Genomic DNA, 25,669 nt, shown 5'->3' with positions numbered 1-25,669 from the left:
CAGTGATCTATATTTCTGTTTTTATGCCAATACGTAGTATTTTGATGACTGTGCTTTGTAATATAGTCTGAAGTCAGGGAGCCTGATTCCTCCAGTTCCATTTTTCTTATTCAGTATTGCTTTGGCTATTTGGGTCTTTTGTGTTTTAATATAAATTTTAATTTTTTGGTTCTAGTTCTGTGAAAAATACTATTGATAGTTTGATAAGGATTGTGTTCAATCTATAGATTGCCTTGGGTAGTATAGTCATTTTGACAATATTGATTCTTCCAATCCAAGAACATGGTATATCTTTCTATTTGTGTCATCTTCAGTTACCTTCATCAGTGTCTTGCAATTCTTAGAATATAGATCCTTTGTCTCTTCAGGTAGGTCTATTCCTAGGTATTTTATTCTCTTTGTTGTGATGGTAAATGGGATTGTTTCCTTAATTTCTCTTTCTGATTTTTCATTGTTGGTATATAAGAATGCAAGAGATTTATGTGTATTATAGTAATTTTATAGCCTGCAACAATATCAAATTCATTGACGAGCTCTAATAGTTTTCTGGTAGTATCTTTAGAATTTTTTGTGTATGGTATTATATCCTCTATGAACAGTGACAGTTTAACATTTTCTTTTCCAATTTGGATTCCTTTTATTTCTTTTTTTTTTCTCTGATTATTGTGGCTAGGACTTCCAAAACTGTGTTGAATAAAATGGTGAGAGTGGACATCCTTGTCTTCTTCCTGATGTTAGCAGGAAAGCTTTCATCTTTTCACCATTGAGAATGATGTAAGTTGTGGGTTTGTCATATATGGCCTTTATTATGTTGAGGTAGGTTCCTCTATGTCCACTTTCTAGAGAATTTTTATCAAAGATGGGTGTGATCTCACTTTTTTATATCCAGCAGATATTCAGATTCCTAACAATGTAGGCGGGCAGGCATCAGTCAACAGGAATACCCAGATTGGTAAGCTCTGTGTCTGCTCTCAGGAATCTCTCCCTTCCCTTAGTTGGTCACTGATACTTTCAAGACAGGGTTATGCCTGGAGTAATGGAAGGATGCATAAAGTGCAAGACAGTCCGGATCGGGAATGATTTCCTACAGTAGTTGTGTGAAGTAGCTTAGTATGTTTTGGCAAGTAGTTTCATATTGCTTATGTGTGAATATGAGTGAGGATGGAGGTGAGTCTGGAAAAGTGGCCAGGGATGTTTTGTAGGACCAGCTGAGGAACTTAGAAGGCTCTACTGGGTAAGGGAAGGGAAGCCTTTGGAGGGTTTCCAGAGTGAGAATTAGGTGCTTCTCCCCAGAGCTGATCAGAATGTGGCCTAAAGGAGGATGGAGCCAGAGGCAGGTGGATCAGATGGGGTAGATGTGGCATTAGTCATTGCAGGAGATGGTGATGCTGTGAATCAAGCTGGCAGGAGGGGCTAGAGAAGGACGGACTCAGACATGGGTTATGATGGCTTGTGTTATGTGTCAGCTTGACTGGGCCACTGCTTGCCTACACCTACATATTTAGTGAAAACAGTACTTTGGACACACCTGTAAGAGAGTTTTTAGATGAGATTACCATTTGCATCAGGAGACCAAGGAAGGCCCATTGACCTCCCTAGTGTTCACGGGCCTCATCTCAGCTGTTGAACTCCTGAGAAGACCATAAAGGCCGAGGAAGAGAGAATTCCTTCTGCCTGACTGGCTTGGAGCTGGGATGTTGCTATTTCTTGTCTTTGGACTTGAGCTGAAACTTTGGCTCCTCTTGGGTCTGGATACTGCTGAGTTTCAGACGAGACAGACACCATCCGCTCTCCTGGTCCCCAGCCTTTGTAGCTGGACTGGAACTATGCCATTTCTGTGCTGGGCTGCCAGCTTGCTGGCTCAGATCTTGGAGATTCTCAGCTTCTGTCATCACACGAGCAAATGCCTCCTAATGAATTGATTTCTTTGCCTCTCTGTCTGTTCTACTGGTTCTGTTTCTCTGGATTGTCCTGTCTAAATCAGGCAGAAGGCAGAACCAGCATAACACATTTCCCTGATGGAGAGGACAGAAGAGAGAAGGGAGCAAGGACAAGCCCTCTCCCCAGGCTTGGTGACTGGAGGGGAGGCCCTGCTGTCAGCTGGGATGGGCAGCCTGTAGGACAAACATGGGCTGTGTGTTGTATGCATGAAGATGACTTGCTCAGCTTTAGAAACATAACGTTCATGGAGCTTGCAAGGTGTATATTAAACACCTGGTCCTAGAGGTCTACTTTTATAAATGATGTAGCAACTGTGGAAATGGATGTGAAATGCATGAAGAATTGATATGGATATACATATGGGGGGGTAGAAAGTATATTTAATGTTCAGGGTTGGGCATTTCTAGGGCAGGATGTGGGGCAGGGGGCACTGGATCTATTTTGTTAAGTGGGCTTGAGATCTACTCTGAAATGGTGAGTGGGGTTAAATGGAAATTATCAACTGAGAGAAAATGGAAGACCTAAAGGCCAGTAAAGTGAAATAGATGGTCTCTGGGGTCCAGTGTATGGGAGAGACTATAGAATATTCTAGACAGAAATGTAGTTTTTTGTTTTTTTGTGTGTTTTTTCTTTTCCCACTGTACAGCAAGGGGATCAAGTTATCCTTACATGTATACATTACAATTACATTTTTTCCCCTCCCTTTGTTCTGTTGCAACATGAGTATCTAGACAAAGTTCTCAATGCTACTCAGCAGGATCTCCTTGTAAATCTATTCTAAGTTGTGTCTGATAAGCCCAAGCTCCCGAGAGAACCCTCCTGCACTGTTGGTGGGAATGTAAACTGGTACAGCCACTATGGAGAACAGTTTGGAGATACCTTAGAAATCTATACATAGAACTTCCATATGACCCCACAATCCCACTCTTGGGCATATATCCAGACAAAACTCTACCTAAAAGAGACACATGCACCCGCATGTTCATTGCAGCACTATTCACAATAGCCAGGACATGGAAACAACCCAAATGTCCATTAGCAGATGATTGGATTCGGAAGAGGTGGTATATATACACAATGGAATACTACTCAGCCGTAAAAAAGAATGACATAATTTCATTTGCAGAAATGTAGTTTTAATTAACATCTTACCTCATGTGCTTTTGTATATGATGTCATATTTCAGTATAATTAATATTCTTTATATCTACAATCTTTTGATAATAAAAGCTACTATTTATTTGCATTCCATAGGTACTAGACTGTTCTTGATCAGCTTTGTGTGTGTGTATAGCATGTGTGTGTGTGTCGCTTTTAAATCTCATAGCATGCATGCTAATTAGATCATATGCAGTGACTTGGAGGGAAATTACAGTCCTCAGTCCCTCCAGCCCAATAAGAAATTGAGAAAGAAGTGTCATTTGACTTCTGCTGTACCTTAATCCCTCCTGGAAAAACAGGAATTAGAGAAAGTTGCAGGAGCATGGTTTCATTTTCTCTCCTCTCCTTTGGGTACAATGCTTTGTTAGCCACGCTTTGAGATTTATATTGAGAAAAGTCATCTGAGCAAATGAGTGGAATCTGATTGTAGTTATGTTAAGATTCATTTAAAGAGACAGGAGTCTTTTCTGATTCCTTGCTTTGTGTTACCCAGATAAGGATGGATATTTTAAAATCTTGTTTTTATGAGTAAATACCTTATTTATGACTATTGTGAGATTATAGTGTTATAATACTCAGTATCACTGAAAATGTTTAATCCTAAGGAAGCTTCCCCCCATTTGTATAGTCTTTTCCATTCTATACAAATATATACAATAGTAACATTTTCCCACTATTATTTATTTATTAGGTAATGATTGGTTTCCAGCATGGAAGTACTGGTTTCCAATGCAGATGCTCCTTGCTTTCTTCAAAGTTTCATCATTAGGACAAAGGCAGGAGGAAATAAATTTGTTATTAGTTACAAGAGGCTATAAGAATATATAATTAGTTTTGTTAGCAAGTACTCTGAGACATCGTTAGTTGTTATTGCAGTAATCGTATTATTTTTGTCTACTCTGTCTGATCTCTCTTAGTGGTGTATGTAATTGTTGTGGTTTGTTGTAAGTTGTCAAGTTGACCTGACTCATTATGGATATTGAAGGATAAGAAGAGATCTGCCTTAGCCAGCAGCAAGGTGTCCCACGTAGCATTTCCCTGATAAGGTGTTTTCTACAGATGGTACGTAGCATCATTTAGTAAGAGGACCACAAAGATGACATGAGACAAGGCTTCTGCCCTTGGAGAGCCCATAAACAAATGGATGACATGTAGAAATTGATTAATGCTCTTATGGAAATGTGCAGGAGCTGGTATGGAAGACCTTGGGACTGAAGGGTTGGTTTTTCTTGCTCACTTTGTGGCTTTTCTCCCTCTTAATCTAGTCAAGCCTGTATTTATTCCCTTCTTGGTAAATTAGGAATAATAGCATATCTGCCAGGGTTGCTGTGAACAATCGAATTATTCCATGAAACCACTTTGTAAAGTGAAATATGAGATTCTTTTCTTCAACTTGATAGCGTGACTTAGTACCGGGAGCCATGTGGCAGAACAGCTTGGTGTGGTCTTCTCTCTGGAGCCACACTTTCATTTAGGATGCTGAGAGGAGGTTTCTATGTGTTTTGCACATCGGCATCCTCACCACACACCCTCATCATGTTTTCTGAGGGCCCAGAAACAAAACCAGGTGGGAAGAATGATAGGTAGTTTTGTGTCTTCCCATCTCCAGAGCACAGGTCTGGCTATAACTGCTCCCTTCAAATTTACACCTGTTAGCACCCGGATATGAGGCTGAGTGTTTGACTTGCCAAAAGACACACCACTGAGGGGGAAGTGAGAAGCAGAAACAGGAAAGCAGCTTTTGCTTCCGTCTAGTTGTTGGGAGAATTATTTCATGAGTCTTCCCTGAAATCATCACCCATAGAGTACAGCTTACTTTGATGGAAAAATCAGTAGGTTAATGAAGTATTTGAACTTAGGTCCACTTTCTTAGTGGAGACCCTTTTGAATTCCATAAAAGAAATACCTGAATAACCATCCTAGCACTCCCTGCTTTACTTCTGTGAGAAGTGAGATAGGTGTTTAGAGAAGTTGTTTCAAATATTTATCCTGGCTCCGAGGAAAGAGAAAGTGGCTGTTGGCTTAAAATGAACATGTTGCCTGCCTATTTTAATGCAGAAGTAGATGCATGCAGTTAAACACATTGCTGACAGTCCACTGCTCTGGGTTACCACCTCATTTATGAGTTTACTGCATTGCCTTCCTAACTTGGAATGCAGATATTGTAGTGATAATTAGCAAACGCATATTTGCACATTTGTTGTGGTAATTGTACACACCTGTTAGATGAATGAACTCTAAGTTAAAGCCTGATCCTCCCATTCAACCTTAACAGCTTCTTCTTTTGCTGAAAGAAACAAAAGAGCAATAAATTAGACATTTCAAATAAATGGTGGGGAAGGGAGGAGGTGCTGCTTTTGCCATTGTTCTTCTGTCTTTTTATCTAGTGTCTCTTGCCTCCAACTTTATAAAGAAATAGGGCTGTTGGTTGAGGTCTTCATTAACTTCCTGTGTGCCGGAGGCATTTTTTTACATACCTGTACATTCTCATCTGGTTTCCTTCAGCATCTGAAGAAAAAATTGCATCCAGTTCAGTAAGCAGAACCCATCCACTGGTCTTCGACCATTCTTCTCCCCCACCTCCAGGGCCACGTCCGGCCTGCATTTGTTATGTTCCCATTCCCTCTATCGCCAGCCTTTGCTTCTCCATCGTTATCTATAATTGCTTTAGTTTCTCCCAATGTGTCCTGCCAAGTTTGCCTGCAGCTGCTGGCCATGAGAAGGTCTCCCCATCCAGGTCCTCAGGACCTTCACTTTCTCCATTACTTTTTGGTCCACCCTGCAGTCCACTGCACCCTGGCCTCTGGCCACCACCTTGGCTAACGACAGCTGTCTTGGACATGTTCATGGTGGTTTTCTAGTTGGTAATTCTGACATATGTGTCAGCTCTTCATTTTGTTGGATTTTCCTCTTGTGGGTAACTCTCCCTAAAACGGTTTCCTTGTCTTTCACTACACTGTCATTTTCCTTCTTCTTGAACCTCTCTTGCTGCTCCTTCTTGGTCTCCTTAATTGTTCTGTCTCTACTCAGTGCTCAAGTTGATACTCCTTGGGTCCCTCTTGGACCCCATGCTCAGGTCACTGCTCATGCCCCTACCCGGAGTGATCAGATCCCATCTACACCCAGCTGGCTTCTAAAATGTACTTTTAGTTGAGACCTCTTCCCCTTTCCCCATCCCTTGGCTCATGTGGCCAATTTCCAGGTGAATATCTTTGCCTAGATGTCCTCTGGTTCCTTTGGAGTTTAAGTGAGTGAGACTACCTCTCACTGTCCCAACTAAGCTGCTTTTCTGTCCCTGTTTTTACTGAGCAGTTGATAGCACCATCATCTGCCCAGTTGCTTAAGTCAGAATTAGGGATGCAGGTGTGCCTGCTTCACTCTGCTTCCTGAATCCTCTCAGTCAGCTGCCTTCACCTATGCTTCTTCCTTCCATTAGCCCCTCCTTCCTGGGCCTGCACTGCTGCTGCAGGGCTGACACCAGCACTTGTGGAGGCGGCTCTGCCTGATCTTTCCACATCTCCCTGTGTCCTCCTTCAATACCCATCATTGAGCCCAGAGAGTGATCTGTGAAGTGACAGCACCACCTTCCACTTTCCTACGTGACACCGTTTATTGTCCCATCCCTGCTTCCACTGCTGACATCAATGTCTTAGGCACATGCATGTGCTGTAGAAAGTTCAATGAGTTTTTCAATTTTGGGTTTACAATTTACTGATAATCATCTTAAAACCAACGACAACCTTGTTTGTGTTTGTGGGGGCATATCTGTCAAAGAACGACCTAAATTTACTATGGTAAGCCTTAACAGCAGTATATCTCAGCCAGGATCAGCAGGTTCTGATGGCTATAGAGATAGTTTCAAGGATCTATGACATAAATACACACACACACAAACATACATACACCCATCTCTCTCTCTCTCTCTCTCTCTCTCTCTCACACACACACACACACACACACACACACATTTTATGTCTATACTTATCTATCTATATGTATCTATGGCTCTATGTGTGTATATGTAACACATACAAACACATATACAGACCCAAAGATACAGATAGATATACTGGAATAATTATAATAAGTACACATACATATATACTATGCTTATATATATATATATATATATATATATATATGTATTCATTTCTATATAGTAGGTATATGTGTAGGTATGTGCATGATTTCTTTTTTTTTTTTTTGCTTTTTAGGGCCACACCCATGGCATATGGGGGTTATCAGTCTGGGGGTTGAATCAGAGCTGCAGCTACCAGCCTACACCACAGCCACATCAATGCAGGATCCAAGCCACGTCTGTGACCTACACCACAGGTCACGGCAATGCCAGACCCTAACCCACTGAGCAAGGCCAGGGATCAAACCTGAAACCTGGATCCCTAGTCAGGTTCACTAACCACTAAGCCATGAAGGAAACTCTAGTGTGTGCATATTTTTTCCAAATTATGCTCACTCTACATTCTACATATAAATTCTACCTTAGTATCTCTTTTAAGATCTTTTATGACCTAGCTTCTACATATATTACCAACTTAATCTCTTGCCTTGTATTTTCTGTGAAAGGAGCATGAAACTATTTGTGGCTCCTTCTATACACAGTGCTTTTCTTTTCCCTCTTAGGTCTGTGCTTTTGTGCTTACCATTTGGAATGGTAATTCTTGTCTTCCTCCATTCCCCTAACTTTTAACCTGGAACTCCTCCTATGCCCCATAAATTTGTTCTATCATCACCTCTTCCAGGATGCAGTGACCTGACCGGGTAGGCTGTTCAGTGGTCTTCCTATTTTCATAGAGCCCTGAGCATATCTCTGTCTTAGATCCATCTATTATTTTGCAGTTACCTCTTGGTATCATTCAGTGACCTCCTCCAGGTATTGTGGTTTCTCCTCTGTATCTTTCAAGCATGGCCTTGAATGGAAGGTCGTGACCTGACAAATACAGGGGTGAATCACCTATGGTTTCTACCAGAGAAGATAAAGACCTTTTTCTAGTCAGCCTAGGCAATGCCATTCACAATTTCTCCTCTGTCCAGTTTTTACACTACTGCTTCTCAAAAGCTGAATATGTATTTCATGCTTCATTTAGTGTTTTGAGTTAGAAAAATCAATGTCTAATTTTTATATGAAGAAATTTCAGCTATAAAAAGATAACACATCTGTTCCTGTCTATTTTAGGAGACCCATCTTCCCAGTTGCAGGCTCAGGAACGGAGAAGTTCTGAAAACACACCAACTCTGCTGGAAGATTCTGGGTGTGATTTATCAAGTGAGCAGAGAATTGAACCTTCAGAGATGCCCCCATGGTTTGTGGAGAGCTGCCTCCCCACCCCCTTTCCACCACTGCCCATTGTGGACAGATGTCACCTTGCACCAGAAAACCCTCTGTCTTCTAGCATGCAGTTCTTGCAACATCTGCTTGAACTGAAGAACTTGACAGAGTCAGGGAGTCTGAAAACAGACTTGAGCCACTTTGAAAACGACTCTTCCACAGTATCCGAATCTGCTTTTCGGTTGCTGGATGGCCTGATCACTTTTTACCAAGAACCCAAACTTCCTTGTTCAAGCTTTTGGACAGAAGCTGTGGGTACCTTAGCTAAACTGATCAGTGATAGTAACTTATCTAATCATATTCTCAAAAAGTGTTCGAAGAAGTTGGAAGAATTTGAGAAGACCCTGCTGCAGGTTATTTTAAAGAACAGCCATATAAATCGGGTGAGTAATAAATCTCTTCTGTAGATGAAATCACATGTCAGTGATTTTGGTGAGGATGCCCACTAGGTGATGTCTCGTGCTATCCTTTAGCCTTGCGGCTCCATGTCCAGACCTTCTTTTGCAGCCATCTGCATCTCTAACCCATCCTCAGGTAGACAGCTTTGTTCCCTACCGAGATGCCTGTGCTTCAAGCTTGTGCTTCTCTGAGTTGCCCCGCTGTGTTTTTATTGGTATACCTGGCTACTTCTCTCTTTTGTTTTCTCCTGCCTACATTTACTTCCTATTGTTCAGACAGTTTCAACACTTTTCAGAAAACCACTGACACTTTTAGGTTTTCCAGTCGGTAACATCCATGAGTGTTAAATTCCTCAGGATGGATTATCTGTTCTCTGTTGAGTTTTGTTCTTTTTCTGGCATTGACTAGTAAATGCCTGGAGGTCAAAGAATATTTTTCTCTTCTTTTAGAATTTCCCTTGTGACTTAATACCACGTGGGGCTGCTGCAGATATGGGTTAATTGAGTAAATTGGCTGAGGAACACATGATATGTGGCTTTATTATGTTTTCTGCTTTTCTTTTATTTAACATGGCTTAGAAAGGTTGAGTCAGAGATTCTTTTCTTACAAGTGACACTGAGGTCACCTGGAGTTGTTTTGTTGTTTGAGACATAATGGAGGGTTTTCTTTTTGTGTATGTCTTTTCTATCTTCCTTACTATCACTAGTAAGGATAGTAGTGATCCTTTGTTTGGGAGGTTTTTAAATGCCTTCACATTTTAATCCTTTTTAAATTGAATTCTAAATACATCAAAGGGGAGACTAAAAGGACCATCCAACTTATTTACTGTATTTCACTGTAGGAAGAAGGTTTTTTGGACCTTGTTTATTTTGATACCTCTCTATCTAGTGTTGGTCCGCAGTGTTGGTTTTTGTTCTGAATAGGCTTAACTTGAATATTCAAATCACAGACAAAATTGAACTAAGAAGCCAGTTTTATTCTTTCCTTCCCTATTAAGGTATGATTTGATCAATATTATAGAAAACTTTACCATTAAGCTTTTGACATTTTGAAAGGTACTGGATTTTTTTTCTACCTGATATAGTCAATCAGGAATAAAGTTATCAGATTTTCCATGGTATGTATCTGAGATATATACTTTGTGTCTTAACCTGAAATAGCTCAAATACTTAATACTCCCTAATCTGCTTTTTGCATGTTTTTACTTTCTTCTTTTAAAACTACTTTAAACAGGTTTTATGTGACTTGGAACCTTCCAGATATTGGCATTTATATTCCTTAACAGTTACCAGATGATGCAAATAGTTTTTCCTACTAATCTTTCTCTCACTTAAGGATTGGCCTACTTAAGAGTAGCCTTGGGAACTGTACTGTAGAACAAGTATGTGATGTTATGGATGGGTCTGAAGTAGATTTTCACACCATTTGTCCCTGTAGAAGCCATCGTTGCATTGTCAGTTGGCAGTGAAAGCATGAGTGAATTAAGGGCTTTGTTGTTTAGCCAGTATCTGTTATCTTAGTTCTAACTAGGATGAGGGAGGCTTAACTAGGGTCGAGCTGTCCTCTGCTTGGAATTACCTCTGTTTTTCTTAGAAAGGTAAGTGTTGCCATTTAGAGAAAGTAGGATCGTAAAATTGCACGCTTCCTTCAGTTAGGGTGCAGGGTCATAAATAAGTCTCAAGGATGTTATCTCTCTTTTTTTTTTTTTTTTTTCTTCCTAGTGAAAGCATCTTAGACTAGATTATTCAAACTTTTGTTGTGTTACTACCACTCTCATCATTATTACCATTATTGTCTTCTTCCAGATGTATTCACAAAAATTTTTTATTAGAAAAATTGATTGGAGTTCCCATTATGGCTCAGCAATAATGAACCCGACTAGTATTTATGAGGGCACGGGTTCGATCCTTGGCCTTTCTCAGTGGGTTAAGGATCCAGTGTTGCCATGAGCTGTGGTGTTGGTCACAGACTCTACTTGGATCCTGCGTTGCTGTGGCTGTGGTGTAGGCTGGCAGCTGTAGCTCCGATTTGACCCCTAGTCTGGGAAACTCCATATGCCACAAATGCAGCCCTAAAAAGACAATAAAAAAATTAAATAAATGGGAACCTTGTGTGTGGGTGGGAAGCAGAATAATGGTCCCCAGAGAGGTCCTGCCCTGATCCCTGGAACATGTTACGTTACATGACCTTTGGTGGGTGGAGATCACAGTTGGTGATCCGCTGACCTCGGGGTGAGGTTATCTAGGATCCTTCCCTGATTCCTGGAACCTGTGCACGTGTTATCTTACATGTTTGTGGGTGGGTGGGGATCACGGTTGGTGATCTGCTGACCTTGGGGTGAGGTTATCCAGGATTATTCATGTGGGCCAGTACTCACAAGGGTCCTTGTGAGAAAAAGAGGGAGAGCAATTAGGAAATGCTTGGGTGCTTGCTTTCAGGGTGCAGGAGGGACTGTGAGCCAAGGAACATGGGCTGGAAAAGGCCAGGGAGGGCCTCCTGCCAACGCCTGTGAGACCCCTTCAGACTTCTGACCCCCATAACTGCACGTGAATAGGTGTTTATTGTTTTAAGCCACTGAGTGAGTGGCAGTTTGATCCAGTAGCAACAGGATGCCGTTTTTGGGGTGTTTTCACACCCATTATCTCATTATCCATTACACAGTAACTCTGTGAGATGGGCATGGTTGTCATTCTTATTCCCATTTGTTAGATAAGAAAAATGAGGCCCAGAAACTGTTGCCTATGGCCATGGCTACAAAGCTAGTTTAGGGGCACTGTGACCACAAGCCCCTGGTATGGGATGGAACAGGATGTGCTTTCACTTTTCTCTCTCCTTACAGTCCTGGTAAAAGGGATCCAGCTGGTAGGATCTAGGCAGGCCTCAGTTGCAGGGCGCTCCCAGCTCCTTCAGGGTCCTTGTGCTCGTCCCCTCCTGTTGGATTCCTGACTCCTGATCCTCTCTGAGCTTTTCCCCTTCGGGATGTTTGTGAGAAGGCACATTCTTCTCTGAGGGCCCATCAGCCTCTTTGGCCTTACCTTCCTCCCTTCTGTCCTAAACCCTCCGTCAGACACTGGTTCGCAGTTCCCAGGTCCTTCCCTTTTGCCCCTCCCTCCAGGCCCCCCCAGGCAGTCCCTTCCCTTGTCCCTCCAGTCCTAGGGCCTTACAGACTGAGCTGGGGGGGTGAGTTCCTGGGGGAACCCATCCCTGATGCCCTGAATCCCCTTCCCTTTCCCTTTGCTAATTAGACATCCAACCTGTGAATCCAGCACCACCCAGGCCATACTGCAGGAGCTTCTCATTGCTGTGTCCTCCATCTGACCCCAGGATCTTTGGGCCACATGCCTGGCCTGACACTCTCCTCTGTGCAGTGCCTGGTGGTGGGGTTGGGGTCTCATGGTAGCTGGGAGGGTGGAGTCTAGGCTCCTCATGTGGCTTTGATGCCCTAAAGGGGCTGGCTCGGGTGGCTGACCACTTTAGAGTGGTCATCTTTTAAAGCTTTCCATCTTGCTAGGATGCCCTTTTGGTCCTTTGACCAGGACAGCAGGCCTTGGGGGTGTTGGCAGTGGTTTTTTTTCTTTTTTTTGTCCAGGCCATTGGCCTTTCTGGGTGATTGTTTTTTCTAGCTCCAAGTCTGGGATACATGAGGCCAAAAGGAAGCCAGAGGCCAAAGGGAAGCCAGAGCACTCACCACCTGGTCCTTCCTTTGGTTCTAAGATCTAAAGCCTATTCACCTGTCCATCTTCTTAGGTGTATTTTAAATATAAAGCCTCAGGTTTTTGGTTGTGCTTAGTGAAAAGGGGAGAGATACACAGGTCCCCTACCCAGAGGTGGAAACGTGTGCAAGTATGTTTACAGTACCTCCTGTTCTGAACAACAAGGGCAAAGAGCTAGTCCTGCTGGCTAGCCCAGCTCCTCCGCTCCACCCCTGGGACCCCACCCCTGGGACCCACCGCCAGCCCTGTGCTCCCCTTTCCGCTGACCCATCAGTGCTTTCACATAAAAGCCTTATACTGCCTTTCTTGGGTTATTTTCTTTTTTTATCTGCTCACTTCGTGTCATAGAAGACAAAGATTTATTTCTCGTCTGGCTGCCTTCTTCTAATCATATGACCCAATCATAGTTTAAGTTTTGGTTAAATCAGTATTACATATTTATATTATTATCAATGTGGACTGTGTTTTTGTACTGAGACATGTAATATATAGTGATTTCATTTCCTTTTTGTACAGCTTTTCCTTTTCTTCCTTAGAACATTTTCTCCCATTTGCTTAGTTTTGTGCATACCTGTAATTGATGTGCCTTTCAGATACTCTGACAGGGCTGTAAACATCCTCTCAGGTTGGCCAAAGAAGTTAAGTCATTTATCAGTTCCATCTTATATTTATGTATTTTTGAGACACAGCTTCTGGAGCCCTCCATCTTCTGGGCTTAATCTGGGCTGAGCTTTCTGGGTCCCTGCTCAGCTTTATTCCAGGGGCTCTTTATTTATTTATATTTTTTTTTACTTTTTTTTTTTTTTTTTGTCTTTTGTTTTTTTTGGGGCTATACCTGTGGCATATGGAAGTTCCCAGGCTAGGGGTCAAATTGGAGCTACAGCTACCATCCTCTACCATAGCCACAGCAACTTGGGATCCGAGCCCCATCTGCAACCTGCACCACAGCTCATGGCAATGCTGGATCTTTAACCCACTGAACAAGGCCAGGTATCTAACCTGTATCCTCATGGATGCTAGTCAGATTGTTTCCACTGAGCCATGACAGGAACTCCCAGGGGCTCTTTTTAATCAGCACCCTGAGAATTCCTCTTGCTGCTTTCCTTCCTGTGCTGTATCTCAGAGTCCCTGGATTTCTTCTGTTTCTTTCCTTATGTTATATCCTCATTTAGGTGATGATGTACATTCTTTATGTGCTTACTTAGAGTGGATTTCTGTGATATAAACTTAAAAAATATTTGCTTACAATATTTTATTCCAACTTTAAATTTTATTGGTGGATGAAGAGAGGTATTTTTGGCTCAAAATCATCTGTTCTCTAAAATTTAAAACATTTTCGACTGACTTCCAGATTCCCGTGTTGCGCATGAGATTCCTAATGTCATTCTGACTTGAATTCCTTCCTAAGTCTGTCTCCCAGCCTCGAATACCCACAGCAGCACTTGAGGTCTCTCTTCTTCCTCTTGTTTTATAAATACAGGGTGCTGTACCTTGCTTGATATGGGTCTTTAAAAATTCCTTTAATGAGCCCTTGGTGGGTATTTGAATTTTGGATTTCTGATATGTTTTTGGAATAATTGTTCTCATTTATTTCTGCCTTTTATCATCTCCGTACCCTTTTTTCTAGAACAGTCCATGATCTGATCCTCTAGATTTCTTAACACTCACAACCACACAGACCAATGCATCACAGGAAACACTCGCAACCTCAAAACACTCACTACTGCACAACCCATAACACACACAGTCTATGCAACTTACAGCACACATACGCACACCACACACTGACCACAAACACACACACACACAACCCAAAGTTCAGTCACAACCACACACCCCCAACCATCCACACCACACACATTTTTTTCTTGCACTGTTTATTGTTTATTGTTTATTGTTTTTCCTGGGAGATTGCTTCAACTTTTTCTTTTAGCCATTCTATTGAATTTTTATTACTGCTGAAATATTTTTAGTTTCTGAGTTTTTATTCTCTTGATTGTTCCATGTTATAGCTCCCAGTTATTGTTTTATATACAATAATATATGAAAAGTTTATATATATTTTTTGGCGATGCCCACAGCGTGTAGAGGTTCCTGGGCCAGGGATCAAACCCAAGCCACAGCAGTAACAATGTCAGATCCTTAACTGGCTAAGCCACCAGGGAATTCCAAAAAATGTTTATATTTTCTTTGTTCCCTTCTTTGCCTCTCTTTTGTCCTGGTCTTAATTTTCCCCCTCCCATTTCATAACTATTTTTTGTATTTTCGCCTTTCCAGTGCCTTGAAAGATGGGGAAGAGGTAGGACGGTCCCTGCCCGATAAGTGGGAGAGGTATGCAGGCTGCTTGCCCAGAGGCACTGAGTCAGGAGGGACCCTGGAGAGCCCTGGAACTGCCACAGTGTTGGGGGGTGTTGGTTGGGAGGCAGTGGGGCTTAGCAGGACATGGCCCTAATGTGGTGGAGAAGGACCAGGTGAGGAAGGTTCTGGCGTATTTTGTGAAATAATTGTTTCCTCTGCAGCCCAGAGATACGAAGCATACAGTTTAAAATTGCACATTTGTGTGTGTAGGAGCCTGTGCTTTCTTTCCTAAAAGTGGTCGTGGTGTTCATGTGATTCTGAAATGACACCATGATGGCCCAAAGTAAACAACGTCTGGGAGATCATTAAGACTGATTTGCACACCCCGCCCAAACACATACCTTCCCATCCACATTCCACCCACTTTTCAAAACATGCTTCAAAACTCATAATTTTTTTTTTATCGATTTTATCCTGAAATGAGCTCCTCTTCAGAACTTGTGTAGTGATTATTATCCATATAATTCACTTCTCAGTGTGCCATATGCTGTCTTATTTCAGCTTATCTAGAATGGCTAGGATTTTTTAAATATTTTAAGCCTGCCAGGTGCTTTTATCGCAGAGATTAATAGCTTAAGTTAACATCCTCAAACTTTTATTTACTTGCACTGGCCATAGAGAAGGTAACTAATCTCAAGTTCCACATCTATAAAATGGAGACAGCAGCTGTGATACCTCATAGAGTGGTTAGGAATCGTCAATGAGCAGATGCAAATTAAGTGCTTAGCATAAAATCTGGTATTACATAGTGTTCAGAGGAAGAGGCCATATCCTGTTTTTCTCCACTATTCCTAATATAATGCTGAGTTCATTTGAGGAGCAAAATGAAGTCTTTTCTGAATTGAAAATAAGACAGTGAAAATAAATAACAAGTTAAACTTCATAGGCCGCATACCCTTAAGTACTGTTTTCTGTCTTTGGATCAGATTTTTTGTGCATAAAACCTTACCCAGCAGCAGCTCTGTCTTCCTGACCTTGTGATGACTTTCCTGAAGCACCTCCATGTCCCAGGCAGCTGGGTATCATCTCATTGTGTCACTAACCATCCTTCCCACTAACTGCTGAGCTTATTAGCAGGCATTGTAGATTTTTTCCTGTTTTCATTAGAAAAAATCCACTATAAATGAATTACTTGAGTGTTAGGGCTTCATTTACTCTTTGCCCCATCTCTTCGTCTAGAGCTGGGTCACATCTGTGGAATGGGATCAGATAACTGTTAACTCCCCCATTCTTTCATTTTTGCTAGATCACCAATGATGTGGCCTTCAGGCATTTTATGGATAAATCTAAAAGATAATGTTCATGAAATTAAATGTCCTTTTTCACTAGCGTGTGCTTCTTAGTTGTATCTTAAACTCAGTCATGCCATAATCATACCGACCAGTACAGCATATTAACTTGTTAATGCAGTTCTGTCCAGAGAGCAGCATTCGCTAATACCTTTTTCTGCTGTGAATTAGGGCATCATTGTAGTAATGATGTGCACTTTTGCTCCTGTACTGACTTTCCAAAAAGGCTTATGCTCAGCTGTCTTTCTGTTTTGTCCTAGGTGTTCATCAGTTTCTTAAAGTTTGCCTAAAGGAATTTCTTTCTTTTTTTTTTTTTTGCTTTTTAGGGCCACACCCATGGCATATGGAAGTTCCCAGGCTATGGGTCAAATTAGAGCTACAGAGGCCAGCCTACACCACAGCCACAGCAGCACGGGATATGAGCCACGTCTGTGACCTACACCATAGCTCACAGCAAAGCCAGATCCTTGATCCACTGAGCAAGATCAGGGATCAAACCTGCAACCTCGTGGTTGCTAGTCAGATTTGTTTCTGCTGCACCACAACAGGACCTCCTGCCTGAAGGATTTTTTAAGGCTACCCCCAGTCTGCTTTGTTTAAGGATATTCCTGGGGAAATGGAGGTTGCATCTAAGGTTAATGCTTCATGCCCAATTTCATCCTGTGCAGAGCTATATTTAAAAAAAATAAATCCATATTTATCTTGTGGCACAGTGGGTTATGGACCCAGCCTTGTCACTGCAGTGGCTCAGGTCACCACTGTGGTGTGGGTTTGATCCCTGGCTTGGGAACTTCCACATGCTGTGGGCATAGCCAAAAAAACCCAACCAATCAACCCACAAAGAAAACAGCAAACATCTGGGCTGATGTTTCTGTGGTTGCACTTTAATTTAATAAGCATCTACTGAAACAAGTATCAAAAACTAAAATCTTAATACTCATGTGATCACTGAACCACTGTATCAGTCAGACATTACTTGGATTTTCAAAGCAGTGTTTAACTTGCAGTGCTCATGCAGAGGAAAGAGGAACAGACAGAATAATCTGTTACTTTCAAGGTGTATTTTACCTCTAATATCTATTCTTAAGATAAGTAACAGCAGTCTGCCATCATATTTTACTATATAGCTTGTGAAGCACTTTGACCTGGAGTTTATCAGCTGTTCTGACAACAACTCTGTGTTGTGGTTGTTAGTACTATCTTCAATTTAGAGATGAAAAAATATGAGGCTGGGCAAGTTAAAGGACTCACTGAAGTTACTTAATTAACTAGTCATAGAAGACCTGGCTCTCAAACCTATATGTATGACCACAAATTCTTCCTTTCTTTCTACTACATCTTATTTACATCATTAATTTTTAAGAAGTTCACTGGTGGCCTAGCATGTTGGGGATCTGGCTTTGTCACTGCTGTGGTGTGGGTTTGATCCCTAGCCCAGGAATGTCCTCAGGCAGTGGATGGAGCCAAAAATATTTTAAAAATAAAATGTAACATTAGTCTTCCATCATATTGTATTTGGAAAAAAAAAAATCCGTACATTTTTGTCCTAAATGTAAAAGAAGTAAACTGACTTCAGTTGATTGGTTAAAAAAATCCATTGGAGTGCTTGCTTCAGCAGCACATATAATAAAAAAATTCTTTGGAAATCAAATACCTTAGCAATATTTTTCTCAATTTTAGAAGAAGAATATTCATGGTTTGCTTGAGCAAGTTGCTTCATTTTACTCTGTGCAAAGGTTTGTGTTTGTAGAAAGCAACAAAAGGGGAAGAAAAGCACTGCTTAATGTTACACTATACAGTCACTTGTTCCTTTTTTCTTTATTGGCTATAAATAACAGTATGTTGGAAACTTTATAATTGCATGTAACCCTAGTCTTGTAACCCTAACTTCTAACTGAATATAAGCTACATGGTTTTGCTTGTGTCTACATAAAAATTAAAATATTTTCCTGTTTTAATAAGTTTTATGAAATTAAATTTTTTATTTTATAAATTTATAAATAGGAATTTGAAGCTCTGTCTTTTTTTAGTTTATTTTTCTCATTGAGTTCATAATCTATTTGACATTGTTATCCATTCTGATAAGTGTTGAAAAAGCTTAAATCATAGCTGTCAAATGTATGATTTGGAAAAATCAAACCATTCTGAGAACATTAAATTGCTTCCCCTTTATTTACAGGCAATAATGATTTTGAAGCAGAACATTCTACTTGAGCATCTAATTAACCAATAACCCATTTGCTTGTTTTCCCCATGGTATTTCCCCAGTGCTGGGTCTCTTGCATGAAACTTGGGGCTCCTCTCAGGGGCTGGGTACTGTCATGGATACTGGGTAGACCATGGTAGGCAAGTGAGACACAGTCCCTGACTTAGCCATACACCATCAAATAACCTAAGAGGTATGCACAAAATGACATAAACAAGGCACAGTGGGAGAGAATAAAAGGGAAGCCCTAATTTAAATTGCTGGGCCATGCAAGGCCTCATGGAGGAAGTAGCTTGTAAATAGGATGGAGTAGTCTGTTGAGACAGTGGTCGTACGTGAGTCCAACACAAGGATGGGTGCAGGTGATTAGAAGGAGGCAGGGTATTCCATTTGAGGGTGGGGAGGACAGAGAGCTACACCACTTTGGGAAACCATGGCCTTTCCTGGATTGGTAGGCCACCTATGTATCAGTTTCCTAGGGCTGCTTAAACAAATTGCTATAGTCTCTAAGGCCTAACAACAGAAATTTAGTATCCTAGAGTTCTGGTGGCCAGAAGCCTGAGATAAAGCTGTTTTCTTCTAGAGATGCTAGGGGAGCATCTGGTCCTTGCCTCTTATAGCTTCTTGTGGCTACTTGCATCTCTGGGTTGCAGCCTCCTCCCTCTCTGTTGCATCTTCATGCTGCCTTCTTCGCTGTGAGTCCAAGCTCCCTACAGCTGTTAATCATAAGGATGCTGCCCAAGGCATTTAGGGATGTTCCAAAGAAGCCAGGGTTCTCTCTTCATTTCAGAATCCTTCACTTAATCACTTCATCAAAGACCCTTTTTTTTTTCTAAGTGAAAGGGTGACCTTCACAGTTTACAGGGACCTGATGTAGGTATCTTCCGAGGACCATTTTTTTAGCCTACCACACCCACCTGGTCATTTTCATTTACCCTTTGATTTTATTAAAATCTATCCCTGTCTCCATGTAGGCCATGCATGTGTCATATGCACACATAACGCCTTGATCTAAGGATACTTCTAATCTCACCTCCCTTCCAGCAATAGCACAGCCATGTCAGACCAGAGAAGTGCCAGGATAAGCTTTGTCTGGGCTTTTGGGGAAGTTTCTTCTTCTCTGGGAGGTTCCTAGAATCAATTCTCTTCTTCCTCTAGCTACTGTCTTGTAGAATATAAAACTGCAGTTCCTATAGTCATCCTGCTATCTCCGTAATGGAGGATAATGTCCGAAGAGTCACAGGAAATCCCCAGAGCCAGCCAACCCCATAGCCTCTTCAGCCTCTGGATTTCCATTCGTAACAGTCAGTGCATCTTGTTAGCATTTAGAGTGACTTAATTTTGGTTTTCTGCTACTTGCAGCTCAGAGGATCATTGGGAGAGGCTGTGGCATGAGCTTTGATTTTAATTGCTGTGTAGTGGAGGTCATTGATTTAGATTTTGAAACCTCACTTTGGACACCCCTGGGATAATTGCTTAGAGAGAGACTAGAGACACTATTGCAGTCGTGTTGCCATCCAGGTGGATGATGGCTTGGATCGTGGAGATGGATGATGGCTTAAACTACGTGGTGGGGATAGAAATGAAAATAATTACACAGATTTGAAGTGTATACTGGAGAAAAAAATATATGCTGGAGGATTTCTCATTAAAGTTGGTAAGTGGAGGACAGACATCTAATTTGGCTTCTACCTTGATTAAAGCAATAGTAAATGACTTTTTTAAGGCATAAATATATAGGGGAAATGAGAAACTAGACAAGAGCAACAAAAATTAGAAACTAGAAAAGACTTAAACAATTGGTGAATACCTTAGAAGACTTAAGAAAACAGAATCATAAAGGAGCATTTGAAAAAGTTATTTTCCAAACTAATTCACACAATAGCCTTGTCAGAAATTCATAAATGTGGTCTACTGTTAGCTCTGGAAGAGGAAATGGAGGCCAGGTGATGGACATTGGTCAGACGTGTGCTCTGGAAAATACTAGAAGTACTGGATCCCCTCCCCAGCCTCACAGGGAGGTGCTACTTCCACAACTGAAAAAAGACTGGGGATTTATTCTCTGGAAACAGTTATAATAATAATAAGTTAGTTATCTTACTGGGGAGGTAGAGTTGACAGTGAAGGTACTGTGTTTTTTAAATGGAGGTTAAACATACATGTAGAGTTGCTGATGCTTCTTCAAATGTCTTCTCTCATTTGGCTCCAGAACACTGGCAACAAGACCTTCAACTCCCAGACAGCAGATAAGAAATCTCTTCTGGCAAAAGTGAACATCCCAAGAGGAGAAACTCGAATGGCCTGCCATCAGAGTTTCCTTAAAGGAAACAGAGCAGCCAAATCACCCTGCCCTAAAGTTTCTAGGGCCCTAGCCCCACCCACAAACGAGAGCTTTTGGTCAGCTTCCAGGACTGGCTCTTATAAGGCAGAATGAACAACTTCATGAGGAAAGTGTCTAATATGAAAGTGATATCCTAGAGTTCCTGCTGCAGAGCAGTGGGTTAAGAATCCAGTTTGTCTCCGAGGCAGCACAGATTCTATCCCTCCCAGTGCAGTTTTGCCACTGCTGTGGAGGAGGTGGCAACTGTGGCTCGGATTCAACCTGACAACAACAAAAAAAGTGAGATCCTGAAGACAATTTAGTGAATTCAGAGAGTAAGCAGAGAGGCAAAACTTAAACTAAATATATATATATATTAAATATATATATTTAGAGAGGCAAAACTTAAACTATATATATTAAATATATATATTAAATATATATATTTACAGAGGCAAAACTTAAACTAAATATATATATTTAGTATACATATATATGTGTGTGTGTACATGTGTATACATATTCAGGTATACACGTGTGTGTGTGTGTATTTGTTTATTCTTGGGTAAAAGTATCTTTTGCAACCATTAACAAAGAAAAAGGTGCTTTAAAATAAAATTTTTAGGGAATAAAAAATACTTAAAATTATGTGAAAACGTAAGTAAAGGGGTGGAACTTTAGGTAGGGAAAAATCCCCCCAGAAAGTAGAAGAAAAAGGAAGTTAGAAGAAAAGGGAGCAAAAGAAAGGAAACTCACAGGTCAATTTTTTGGAGCCCTACATTTGAATAATAGAGTTCCTGAAAGAGAGAATAGGAGAAAATAAGATGAAATCATTGAAGATACAATTTAAGAAATTTCATAAAAGTGAAAAACCCATATTTCTAGATTGAAAGCCCACCAAGTACCTTGTTCCTTGGATGAAAATAGACTTAAAGTAAGGCTGTAACTGTGCAATTTCAGAATATTAGTTCAGAGAAAAGATCTGCTTCTAGAGAGAAGAGGGGAAAAAAGTACACTTTTTAAGCCAAATACCAAGAATACACATATTTCAGATTTTTCAAAAGCAAAACAGTGGAAGAATTCAAGGTAATGAATCTTCCCAAATATTTTTCTAGGAAATGTATTTCCATCTCAATTTGGTACCTAATCAGAAGCTCAATCAAGAGTAAATTAAGGAGTTCCCATCATGGTGCAGCAGAAACAAATCCAGCTAGGAACCATGAGGTTGCAGGTTCAATCCCTGGCTTAGCTCAGTGGGTTAATCTGGCCTTGCTGTGAGCTGTGGTGTAGCTCGCAGATGCAGCTCGCATCTGGTGTTGCTGTGGCTCCGGCATAAGCTGGCGGCTACAGCTCCGATTAGACCCCTAGCCTGGGAACCTCCATAAGCTGTGGTTGCAGCCCTAAAAAGACAAAAGTCAAAAAAAAAAAAAAGAGTAAATTAAGACTTCTTTTTCAGGCATATTAGATCTCAAAGTATACCTCCCATGTGTATACTCTTTTTCAGGACACTTTTGGGTGACATTCTCTCACGGAATGTGCTAGTAAACCAAGGATAATGAATAAACCAAGACTGTTATTGTGAGATGAATGTGCAGAAAAAAAATATATATAGTAATCTACTTGGCTTGGCCAAACATAAAGATCTATCCAAAATCGTGGTTGAAAAGTGTGTATATATATGTGAGTGAGAGAGAGACAGAGATAGAGACAGAGAGAGGGAGAGACATACACAGAGAAAGAGACAGAGAGAGAGAAACAGACAAAAGAATGGAGGTGAGTGCAAAGCAAAGGAAGGTAGTCACTTCCATGGCAAAAAATGTCGATATTTTTCAGAAGTATGTTATTTGTAATAAAGATAAATACCAAAAGAATCAACTGGAAGAATTTCAGATGATGATGGTAGACGTGGCTAGTGTACCACCATCTTTGGGATAAATGCTGTACAAGTATAAAACAGTATATGCTTGAGACACTAATAAAAACTGGAGAAACGAGTGTGTTAAAGGGAGAGTCTACAGGATTTGGCTCTGGCTTTAAGGTGGAGGTTGAGGGAGAAGTAGGCATCTCACGGTTTTCTTGGGTTTCTGGTTATTAACACCTTGGTGAATGGATGTGCCATTTACAGATTCTGAAGGACAGAGAGAAGGAGGGACCTGCTAAGTCTGGGCCTGGAGGACCAAGTGCCCTTTCAGACATGCCAAGTGTTGTGATGACTTACAATGTGCATGGCACTGCAGTTGGCTTTATCTCAAAGGAGAGAAATGGCCTGGAGGTCCCTGAGTCTTCAGCATCCAGAGGTCATTTAAAGCTCAGGAAGACAGATCACAGGCAGAAAGAGGGGAGGGCCCAGGATGAGTCCTGAGGACCAAGGGTTGGGACGTTGGGCAGTGTGGTAGCTGAGAAGGAGCTGGCAAAGGAGAGTAAAGACCTAGGGGACTGAGAGGGAAGAGGAAAGTTAGCAAATATTATCATGGCAGTGGAGAGAAGAGTGTCTTTCAAAGAGAAGTGGAGTAGTCCATCTTGCTGCAGGATGCTCTGGGCTCTTGAGAGGCTGGAAGCTGTCCATCCTGACTCTTGAGGATGCTTTTATGTGACTGTGGTACTGGGTCACCCACTTGTCCATTTACTGAGGATGCTCCCAGATGTCAGTGTGCTGGTCTACTTGGTGGGTTTTATGCCGGGGAAACATAGTATAAATAATCCAAAATAATAATTTACTGGCATGTTGTATTCTTTTAAACTATTTTGTTATATTTGGCTCTCACTTTTGGCAGGCTTTTGACAGGAGCTTTTTGATTGTCCTTTCTGTGACTGTGTGGAAGGATGTTTTATAACATTCATCACAACTGTTTTCTTGTGCTTTTAATTGTCCATTTTCTGGATTTGCCATCATGGCTCAGCGAAAACAAATCTGAGTAGTATCCATGAGGGCACAGGTTCCATCCCTGGTTCGATCACCATACAGGGTTGTGTCCTGGAAAACAGCAGACATTCTCAGGAGCTTGTGAGGAATGGAGACACTTCAGCTCAGCCTGAGGAGAAGCAGGATATTGTCAGGATGAGGGCAAACTGGCCTTGGCACGCTGGCCCAGGCAGCTATGGGAATGAAGTCAGTTTGTGTGAGTGTGAATCTATTGATTTGCTTCCTTAGCCCCTGAATGATTTTTCGCTTACTATTTATTTCTTCTCTGTATCATGACCTTTCAGCTCTCCTATGCTTGAAATTATGTTGAGATCCATGCATTCTCCCTAGCATATTATAGTCTATTTGAATTAAATGATTCTAATATAGTCTTATTGAATTGAATAATTGAACTAATGAGTAGCTAATGTTCCTTCTGTTAAAAGTTTATATCGAGACCATCGTGCCAGAATCACCAAATGTGCTCAAAAAGCCTTCACATGTGGGAGTTCCCTTCGTGGCTTAGCAGTTAACAAACCCAACTAGGATCCTTGAGGATGTGGGTTCGATCCCTGGCCTTACTCAGTGGGTTAAGGATCTAGCATTGTCGTGAACTGTGGTGTAGGTCACAGCTGCATTTCTGTGGCTGTGGTGTGGGCTGGCAGCTGCAGCTCTGACGACCCTAGTCTGGGAACTTCCATATGCTGCAAGTGAAGCCCTAAGAAGCGAAAAAAAAAAAAAAAAAAAAAAAAAGGAGCCTCACACATGAAGAATATTTGTATGTAGAGTGTATTCTTGGGTAAATCCAGGTAGAATATTACTGATACTGTGTTGTATGATAATTCAAGATTGATTTTAGAGAACTGAGCAGACCTTTCCTTCCCTTTTCTGTTATTTTTCTAATGCTTTTGATCTGTTCATGTCAGTGCAGTGAGATTTCCCAGATCTTGTACACTCTTCTCCCCCATAGCACATGAATGCTTGCTCCTAAATGCATTGAACCCTCACCCCTCAAATTGTGGTCCAGGGACAAGCCATGGTGACATCATTTGGGGGCTCGTTAGATACACACAATCTCTACCCCCCTCCCAGATCCCCAGAATCTGATTTTGCCTTTTAACAAGATTCCCAGGTAATTCAGATACATATTAAAGTTTGAGGAGCGCCACATTTCAAAACACATTTTGATTCTGATTCCTTAGGAATTAAGGCCTATATCCACTTAATCCTTATCACAACACAGGAAAAGTATTTTTATTATCCTTATTTTACAGATGAGAAATTGAGGCATAAAGAGGTTCAGGAACTTGCCCAGGGATGTATATTATATATATTTATATATGTTTAAGTATATATGTAAAATATATATTGTATATAATAAAAATACATATAATATATAATATATATTTATAAATATAGAATAAAATTATAATATATTTATAAATATATAAAAATTATACACTATATATTATATATAAATATATAATACATATGAATATATATTATATATAATATATATCATATTTAAATATATATTTACTAGTGCTGAAGCCCATGCCAGACCCATTGAAATAAAATCTTTGGGCATCTGATGTTTTTACAGGTTTCAAAGATGATGCTAGTGCTCAGTTTGATGGAGAACCACTGAGTTGGGGGGGTGGTCTATTCACAAAAACATAATGCATTGCCCAGGCACACACATGCATGTGTGCACGAGCCATTTAGTAACTGATCATATTTTTTTTGGATGATTTGGTGTGGATCCTGAAGTTTTCAGGTGCTGAAATGAACACTAATCTCTCAATGTTGTGTTTGTGTGTCAGCTAGTTTTAGCTGTTACCAAGCAGACACTGACACACCTCTTGCTGGCTGTTTTTGGCCAACTGTAAGGTTGACATAACCTGACTTAGCAACCAGGAGAGATTTTCTCTTCATGGACAAATGCTATTTAAAAATATATTAATGTATCTCCTTGATGCATTTCAAATCTATGAACATGAGGCTTCATTCTCCATGATTTAATTAAATACTGA

At 40.9% G+C, this 25,669-nt stretch overlaps 1 protein-coding gene across 8 annotated transcripts in view; it reads left to right on the top strand.

The window, feature by feature from the left end:
- Positions 1-25,669, top strand: part of MEI4 (meiotic double-stranded break formation protein 4) — a 210,813-nt gene that overhangs the window by 67,819 nt on the left and 117,325 nt on the right. For all 8 annotated transcript variants that reach the window (XM_021092258.2, XM_021092267.2, XM_084964502.1 and 5 more), the window contains one exon: positions 8,297-8,832. In XM_021092258.2, coding sequence (XP_020947917.1) covers positions 8,297-8,832 — 536 coding nt within the window. The remainder of the gene's footprint in view (positions 1-8,296; positions 8,833-25,669) is intronic.

Source organism: Sus scrofa, chromosome 1 (genome assembly GCF_054392235.1).
Source record: "Sus scrofa isolate SSC_HxYL_T2T_F1_AM1 chromosome 1, Sscrofa_HxYL_maternal_Yorkshire_Landrace_v2.0, whole genome shotgun sequence".
Classification (NCBI taxonomy): Eukaryota; Metazoa; Chordata; class Mammalia; order Artiodactyla; family Suidae; genus Sus; species Sus scrofa.
This window is presented reverse-complemented; position numbering and strand designations above follow the sequence as displayed.